This window comes from Vigna umbellata, chromosome 11, assembly GCF_029865625.1.
Source record: "Vigna umbellata cultivar VRB3 chromosome 11, Vumbellata_1.0, whole genome shotgun sequence".
Classification (NCBI taxonomy): Eukaryota; Viridiplantae; Streptophyta; class Magnoliopsida; order Fabales; family Fabaceae; genus Vigna; species Vigna umbellata.
Genome location: NC_142175.1, coordinates 4,803,555 through 4,812,708, shown reverse-complemented (window position 1 = coordinate 4,812,708; position 9,154 = coordinate 4,803,555). Strand labels below are relative to the sequence as shown.

At 38.1% G+C, this 9,154-nt stretch overlaps 2 protein-coding genes across 2 annotated transcripts; both read left to right on the top strand.

Moving 5' to 3' along the window:
* The first annotated feature begins 299 nt into the window (after positions 1-299).
* LOC124828672 (GDP-L-galactose phosphorylase 1-like) lies at positions 300-3,807 on the top strand. Its single transcript, XM_047302028.2, has 7 exons — positions 300-1,035; positions 1,277-1,398; positions 1,813-1,872; positions 1,974-2,216; positions 2,300-2,485; positions 2,615-2,863; positions 3,206-3,807. Exons 1-7 carry the CDS (start codon positions 921-923, stop codon positions 3,533-3,535), a joined length of 1,305 nt encoding a protein of 434 aa, XP_047157984.2. The 5' UTR covers positions 300-920; the 3' UTR covers positions 3,536-3,807.
* Positions 3,808-4,639: 832 nt separating this feature from the next.
* On the top strand, positions 4,640-6,679 carry LOC148190826 (chlorophyll a-b binding protein CP29.1, chloroplastic-like). Its single transcript, XM_088102014.1, has 2 exons — positions 4,640-5,217; positions 6,039-6,679. Exons 1-2 carry the CDS (start codon positions 4,711-4,713, stop codon positions 6,402-6,404), a joined length of 873 nt encoding a protein of 290 aa, XP_087958140.1. The 5' UTR covers positions 4,640-4,710; the 3' UTR covers positions 6,405-6,679.
* The last annotated feature ends 2,475 nt before the right edge of the window (positions 6,680-9,154 follow it).

Sequence of the window (9,154 nt, the reverse complement as noted above, 5' to 3'; positions counted from 1 at the left end):
TATTAAAAAACAAATTTACTATTAGAAATTTTTTAAAAGTTAATTAACGTTTTAATCATAAGTTTGAAAAAGTACCCAATGTTTTAAAATAATTAATTCAAAAGGAGAAATATAAAAATTTTCCAATAATAGCTTTTCTGATGGAAAATATATATTTTTTCTGTAGAAGAATCATTATTTATTTATTAATTAAACAAGTATGAATTTTCTAAAATAAGAGTGTGGGATAATAAGTTAATAACCTTCATTTTATGATAATTGGGTATATACCCAATCAAAAAGGTTCATTCAAAACCACAACCACCACAATTGCACTCGATTACACTTTCTCATCTCTTATCTTTCTCTCTCTATCTCCCTATATAATCAAAGCACAACCCTGATCCCCTTCGTCATCACAACCACCAAAACCACCGCCCCCTCTCAACTTCCCTCCAATTCCCTTTTGGGTTTTGCAATTCGGTTCATTGGGTCTTCAAATCTGTCACCTTTTCCTCCGTTTAACGCGAAACGAGAGAAAGGAGAGAAGGAGTAGAAAGAGAAGAGGGATCGATTTTGATTTCGGATTTTGGGGGTGTGTGGGGTTAAAACCCGGGGTTGTAGCTTTGTAGACATCACGGCTATTCAACGAGTTCGCCACTCGCTCTCACATGCCCGTTGTGGCCGTCGCAAGGGTTGTGTGAGAGAGAGCAACCCTCCACACGGCGGGCGTGGCGCTCTCCCTTCCGAAGGTGGTAGCCCATCTGACCTCCTCTTCCTCGCCGGCGGTGGTTCAGCCCTTGATTGTTAGGATTATTTAGTAGGGATAGACGTAATATAAGCAGCGCCTTCAAAAGTTTTCAATAAGGGGTTTCTCGTTTCCTTTTGTTGCTTTTGTTGTTGTTTTTCTTTGTTAGTTGTTAGTTTAGGTGAGGTCAAGAATGTTGAGCATCAAGAGGGTTCCCACTGTGGTTTCCAATTATCAGAAGGAGGAGGGAGGTGAGGCTCCTGAAGGAGGATGTGATCGGAACTGCCTCAAAAGTTGTTGCATTCAAGGTTGGTATTTCGTTTTTACGTTTTGGGTTTTCTGGTTTGGACGTTTGATGCAAGGCTTTCTAATAGGGTCCATCATCTTGAATTTTAGTCGTGAAGTTAGGGATTTCGGGTTGCCTTTATCTGCAATCTTAAGGATTGTGATGAAACTGTGACTGTGGCTGCAATTTAAAACCATGGTGTTATCTGTTTGACGGATTTTGGATTTTGCTCATTTGTGTTTTTTGTGGTGTTTTGGGGACAGGTGCGAGGTTGCCTTTTTATGCTTTGAAGAGGGTGGACAAGGTCGCTGAAAAGGAGTTGCCTTTGCTTGGATGCAAGGAGCATTGCTCTGTGGCGTTTCTGGACTCGCTTATCCTTGGGGAGGTATTTATGAATTCTGGTTGTTTTGTTTGTACAAGTCGGTGTGTCTTTATGTTGTGTGTTTTTGAGTTTTTTCAATTTTGGTGTTTTTCTTGTACGTGTAGGTGTGTCGTACGCAATGTTATGTGATTTGAGGATTTTAAGAATTGATGTTTGAATCTGTGTAGATATGTCGTTATGGTATGCGTAAAAGGTTTGGTGTTCCATTTTTACTGTGGCTAGGAGTGTAGGTGTGTCATTATGTTATGCCTTTTATTAAGGCTCGATGTTTTATTTTTGTTGTAGTTGTGTCATTATGTTATGCGTTTTTGTTTTATCTAAGGCTCGATGTTTTTTTTTTTTTTATGTTGTTTTTCTTTTTCTTGTATGTAGTTGTTTCATGATTTTTTTTTAAGTATTTTGAGTTTGGTGGTGTAGTGGGAAGAACGCATGCAGAGAGGGCTTTTCCGTTATGATGTCACAGCCTGTGAGACCAAGGTTTGATTTGTGTACCATTTGGTTTGATTCACTTTCAAGTTGTGTTTTGCTTGTTTTTGTTTTTGCATGCATATTGTTTGATGTTTTGGTTATTGGGTTAGATTATTCCTGGGGAGTATGGTTTCATTGCTCAGCTTAATGAGGGTCGCCACCTCAAGAAGAGACCAACTGAGTTCCGTGTCGATAAAGTCCTCCAGCCCTTTGATGAAACCAAGTTTAACTTCACTAAAGTTGGGCAAGAAGAGGTCTTGTTTCAGTTGGAGGCTAGCGACAATGGAGAAGCTCAATTCTCTCCAAATGCTCCAATTGATGTTGAGAATTCTCCTAGTTTTGTTGCCATCAATGTAAGTTTTGTAGCTTTTTTTGCAGTCTGTCATTGAAAGTTTAGTAAAAACAATTGTTTAACCTGTCTGTAACTTTTTAACAGGTGAGTCCTATTGAATATGGGCATGTGCTGCTGATTCCCCGGATTTTTGAGTGTTTACCTCAAAGGATTGACCATGCAAGCTTCTTGCTTGCGCTTCAAATGGCAGTTGAAGCTGGGAATCCATATTTTAGGTTGGGTTACAACAGCTTGGGTGCATTTGCAACCATTAACCATCTTCACTTTCAGGTACTGTTTATCAGTAATCAACTTTAGGTGACGACAACATTCTCCATGTTGATTTTTGGGTTGTTCAATGTGTTATCTAGTGTTTTAGCAGTATTCATCATATTGACATTGTGATTTTGACAAATTCAGGCGTATTACTTGGCTATGCCTTTTCCCATTGAGAAGGCCCCTACCAAGAAAATTACCAAATTAAGTGATGGAGTGAAAGTATCTAAACTATTAAACTATCCAGTCAGGGGCCTTGTTTTCGAGGGTGGTCATACACTAGAGAGTTTAGCAAATGCTGTTTCAGAAGCCTGCATCTGCCTTCAACACAACAACGTACCCTACAATGTACTTATTTCAGACTGTGGAAGGCAAATCTTTCTCTTGCCACAGGTAAATTGGTCCTTAACTCCGTTCGTCCCCAAAAGTCACATTACTTGGTTGCTTAGTTAATATGTTGGCTTAAATATGTTTCATCTCTTCCTCCTCACAATTAGCTGATGTTCTTAAATAACTTGATGTTCTTAAATGACGGGTAGAATGAATATCTTTCAAATATGAGAGGGACCAATACCTAAAGTTTGCAATTTTATAAGAGCTACAAGAGTAATTTCAGGGTTAAAACCATGAATAAATTTTTTTATAGGAACAACAATAGACAAAAAGGTTAGTGTCCTGAAATCTGTTTAATCTTAAAGTGTATGGCAACTTACTGGATTGCAAATGGTGAAACAGTGCTATGCAGAGAAACAAGCTCTTGGAGAAGTGAGTGCTGAGCTTCTGGAGACCCAGGTGAATCCTGCTGTATGGGAAATTAGTGGGCACATGGTGTTGAAGAGGAAGAAGGACTACGATGAGGCATCTGAAGCCAATGCCTGGAGGCTTCTTGCCGAGGTCTCCCTCTCTGAAGAGAGGTACGAGGAAGTCACTGCTCTTGTTTTAAAGGCCATTGCATCTGTTGACTTGAGTGTCAAGCCTCAATGTGCTGAGGAAGTTGATTCTGTTAGCTCAGGCACCCAGTCTGGCATGGTGGCTGGTTCACAGCAATGCCTTGTTCTCCAGTAACATGGCTCTGATGGAACTGATTATGCACTAAATTACGGTTCAGTTCAATTATGTGTAGCACCCTTCTACTGTGTGGTGATAGCAGTTACTTGAGTTTGAATTGTTATGTGCATGTTTTATGGACCTGAAAAATTATGATTTTATTAGTTATGAACTTGCAGTATGGTGCTTGATTGTCCTTCGTAGTCTGTGTAAGAAAAATACAATGTGACCATATTCAGTGGTTAGTATTTGTGGTTGAATAATGTGACATACTTTATGGTTTTATGTAACTTGAACAGCCTTTATCATTTTTTATTGTTGTAATTGCACTTTTGGTTTTGCTGCATAATGCCGTTTGACATTAGCATTTATTGAACAAGTTACAGTTTTTGTTGATGAGAGAGGAAAAAGAAGTAGAAAGGGAGATGAGTTTTTAATTCTTTTACAAGGGAGAAAATAAAAGAAAATTTAGTAACTAAAGTGATGGTACTTTCATTATTTGAAGATTTATAATATAATTTAGGGTTAAATATGTTTTTAGTCCCTAAACTATTGGCCGTTTCTGGTTTTCGTCCCTCTTCCAAAGTAAGGTACAATTTGGTCCTCATTCTTTAGAAAAACATTCGTTTTAGTCCTCAAAATTTTGTTTTTAGTCTCGTTTTAGTCCTCAAAACGTTCGTTTTTTCGACTAAAACGAACGTTTTTTAAAGATCGAAGACTAAATTGTACCTTACTTTGGAAGAGGGACGAAAACCAGAAACGGTCAATAGTTTAGGGACTAAATACATATTTAACCCTTTAATTTTCGAAACACCAAATAGATTAACTGAGAATAAACCCTGGAAAAAACGGAAAAAAGGCATTAGATTTTTTGTCCAAATCCACAATCGGAGCCACCCAGCATCGAACCAGCACCACAAATTTCCACGTACAGCGATCACAATCAGGAACCTTAGCGGGTCCACAAACAGAGTCCACGTCAGCACCTGCAGATAAACATTACGATAAGTGCAACCCTAATCTCCTCCGTTAGATGGATACTCTCCAGGATCCAACGCTTCAAAATCCCCACTCGCGGATTATCCAATCTCCCACCTCTCATCAAATATATCTCCCATCCCTCTCTCTCACACCAACCACTAACTCTACCAAGCACCACAACTTCTCACCACCGCGCACGTTAGCACAAACTCATGGCCACCGCAACGGCTACGGCAGCGGCAACGTCCTCATTCATGGGGACGCGCCTCCTGGACGCGCATTCCGGGTCAGGGCGGATCCAGGCACGATTCGGGTTCGGGTCGAAGAAGAAGGCCGCGCCCAAGAAGGTGTCGAAGGGTCCAGGCACGGACAGGCCGTTGTGGTACCCCGGCGCGAAGGCACCGGAGTGGCTGGACGGGAGCCTTGTCGGTGACTACGGGTTCGACCCGTTCGGGCTCGGGAAGCCCGCGGAGTATTTGCAGTTTGAACTGGACTCGCTGGACCAGAACCTGGCCAAGAACGAGGCCGGGATCATCATCGGAACCAGGACAGAAGCAGCGGACGTGAAGTCGACGCCGTTCCAGCCCTACAGCGAGGTCTTCGGCCTCCAGAGGTTCCGCGAGTGCGAGCTCATCCATGGACGCTGGGCCATGCTCGCCACGCTCGGAGCCCTCTCCGTCGAGTGGCTCACCGGTGTCACGTGGCAGGACGCCGGCAAGGTACGATTCTCTGCTGTTGCTTCTTCACCACGTATCAATCATTTCCTTATGCACTTCTAGTGGATCTTTGCTAGAAAATTCTTCACAAGCACCTTGAGTATGAAAATAAAAAATAGAAACAGAGAAATTAAATGATCTTGCTAAAATTAATTCATAAAAAATTAACCATAAAAGTATACAAATACGAATACAGAATTAGTAAAATAATTTACGAGAAAACTCATTTTAATTTTTTATTTCTTATTTTTAGAAGCAAAAGTTATGGCAAGTGTTTTCATAATATTTTTAAGAAGTATATTGAATTTCTTTGTAAATTAAAATTAATCTATATATAAATATAAAAGGATTTCCCCAAGTTAATTTTAATTTACATGACTTGTATTTTACTTAAAACTATATCCAGACAAGTTTATCCGGAGCATGATATTACGCACATTACTCTTATGATGTTGGTCGCATAAATCACAGAACCTTATCATATTTAGATCTAAAACATTTGTTATTCATTGTAATTCGTGTGAATTTTCTAGATTAAGAATTAAGCATGAATTTCGATCAGTAGAAAACGAGTTCTTGAAAATCGATTGACATTAAAGTGTTGATAGAGGTTTTGCTGTAATTAATGTAATGTTTCGTGACAAGAGAGAAGTAATAGAAATTCATTATGATAATTTTGTTTACTTGCTTACAAAGAATGATGATAAAAAGTAAGATGAGAGAATGATATTCAACAATTTGGAATGTTTGTGCATGGTTTTGGTGTTATTTTTAGTTTCTGAACGAGAAAAATGAAAGACAGTTCTTCATGGTTTGGTTTTAAGGTGGAGCTAGTAGAAGGATCATCATACCTTGGGCAACCACTTCCGTTCTCAATCACCACATTGATTTGGATCGAGGTTCTGGTAATTGGGTACATAGAGTTCCAGAGGAATGCAGAGCTTGACCCAGAAAAGAGACTGTACCCAGGTGGGAGCTACTTCGACCCTCTTGGTTTGGCCTCAGACCCAGAGAAGAAAGCCACTCTTCAATTGGCAGAGATCAAGCACGCACGTCTTGCCATGGTGGGCTTCTTGGGCTTTGCAGTCCAAGCTGCTGCCACTGGCAAGGGCCCACTCAACAACTGGGCTACCCACTTGAGTGACCCACTTCACACAACCATCATTGACACCTTCTCCTCGTCTTCTTAAGAAAAAGTCTTGTGCCTCGTGGCTAAATTGTAAACGTCTTTCGGCTTTGGATTGTAATTAATCAAACATTTCACTTATAGCTGCTACTTGTGAAACTGGTAACTTGAATTGGAGAGGCTTAGTAGAGTTCTTCTGCTTCATCATAAAGTGCTATTCTCCTGTTACTGTTAATTAAGAACGATGGAGGGCCAAAAGTACTGATAAAATTGAGATCACCATGCAAGGTAAGGGCAGGAAATTGGTTTCAGGATATATTGCAGATTTTAATTTATTCATTTCTTGACTTTGATTCTGGATAACCACTACCTTACTAAAGTTTGTGACAATGGTTTTTAAGTGTTAAAGAGGCAATTGACAAAATTTATTGCATCTAATACTGCGTTTTGATTACATTACACAACAGCTTAATATATGAAATAGTATGGTTTCATCTATTTGGATTAATTGTGGATTGAACAATCGATAAAATTGATTAATGATATTTCACTGATAATACTGATTTCTTGATGGGATTCTCTTTCACTTTTTATTAAGGTAAAGTTTATAACTTGATGTTTTTTTTCCACTTAAATGTATACATGAATTGAAAAATTACCTATAATCAATTTTTTTAATTTAGAATTTAGTTTTGGGAAAATTGATTTTTGAACTATAGTGAAGAAAAAACTAGTTGAAAAACTAGTTGAACATTTTATTAATATCATTATATACAACATTTTTATTCCTATTAATGTATCCATAATTAGGATTTTCAATTTTTTTTTGTCGCACTCTAAAAATAACAATATATTATTTTTGAATCAAATATTTTAACGGACTAAAATATAAAATCTAACATGTTAAAATTCTAACACTAAATTTTGTAGTAATATTACTTAACAATTATATTTTAAGTTTGATCAATTTTATAATCAAGATAAATCATAATAATAACAAAAACACTACTTTATCAATTTATTATGTAATCACACAAAGATTATTATTAAAGATCAAACAATTTAGTTTTTTTATAAAAGCAACTTAGAATAATAAACTACAGAAAACTACGGGTAGGTAGAAGTTCAATGCTAAGTGTTTCATCTAGAACGCACAAACAAATTATGTTAAATGAGGTGTAATTTGTGAACTGAGGTCCTCTTGTCAGATCCTTGGACGATCAGGAGTCAAATTGTAGTTTCCATGTTCCCCTATTTTCAATTTTCTTTTTGTTAGTCACTTCCTCTTACCTTACTTGTTTTTGAAGGTTCAATGTCAGCTTTTTGCATAAGTTATCTAAAAATAGGTTTAGCTTTAACACGATTACCATATAGTGCATGGCCACCTCGAGGTTTAGGTTTTAGATCTCTAAGGCACTTTGCTAAAGTAATCCATGAATGTTCTTAGAGACTCATCTTTACCTTGATATATGTAAACAAGTGTGATGGATGGCAAGTGATAGGGTCTACTTGTGACAAATTATGCCCTAAACTTCGAGATGATCATAACAAAGCAATTGATTGATTTGGGCAGCAACTGTGTGAACCAAACAAGTGTTATTCCTTTGAGGGATGTGGGGAATACTTGATGGTGTCATGTACAGAGTACAAAGGTGCTAATGTGCTCATTTATGTCAGTGGACTCATCACATTTTTTAAAAGACGACATTCTCCAATTGTATGGTAGGGGAGTTTCCATGATCCCTTTAGTTAATAAGTGTCGAGACTGAGACAAGTTAGCTAGTGTCAACACAGAAGGTAAATATTCTCGAGTGGCCCCACAACTACTTTCTTAGGTCGTTCGCTCTCTTGTCTTCATCGTCGGGGCTTCGTCGGGCCCCTGTTGTATGATTTTGGGCAATTACTGCCTTGGGTTGTTTACTCGTTGCCTCATCTGAGAATTCTTAGCCTTGGGGGCATTCAAATCTTTAACACTTTTTGTTTTTAAAGTTTCCAATTCTCTCCTAAGTTCTTGAACCACTACCATGGGATCTAACTACTCATCTATTTCTTCAACTACTACTCCATTACTCATCATGTTCCTTATGATCATCATTAGGATTAAAAGTCTTCTCGGTCCAATGATGGGCGTCAAAATGTTCTTACAAGACTGAGAATTTTGTATGGTATATTGTTTTCTTCCTATTACACATTAATTATTCTAGTTTGTTGAGTGTGTTGTTCTTTTCTTCCAAATTGGCTTGTTTTGGTTTATGACGAGGTGTCCAGGTATATGTCGAGCTTCTATTTGTTTGATACATGGTAACTATTCATGAACCAAGTTTGTTAATTAACTAATTATATTGTGTTCGTCGAACTATACTGTTTTTCATTGGAAATCGTGCTATTTTCACTAAAATTGCATTAATTTTTCCTTTAGCCATGCTATTGCGTTAAAACTATGATGTTCATTCCCTCGGCCTATGTGTTTTGGAAGTCGACCTTGAGGTTTTTTACCTTGGTTGAGCTATTCATGATGTTTGTTGAGTGGTATGTGATGTTGGCCATGTTGTTTGTTTTGTTACCGAGCTGTGTGATTGATTGATGAGTTCTATTTGACCATGACTATGTTGTTTGTTGTTGGTTGAACTATTTTCGGGGTGAGGTGATTGTCTATTCAGTGTGAAGCTGGAAGACACGTTTGATTGTTATGTTTTCTTTCTATAATTGTAAAGCCTTGTTATGTTGCTTTTTGCTTGAGGCTGTGAGAGTCGGGGAAAATGAAAGGTTCGAGTGCTGCACCTTCTCACTTGTGTGAGGTAGCGGGGAAGGGAA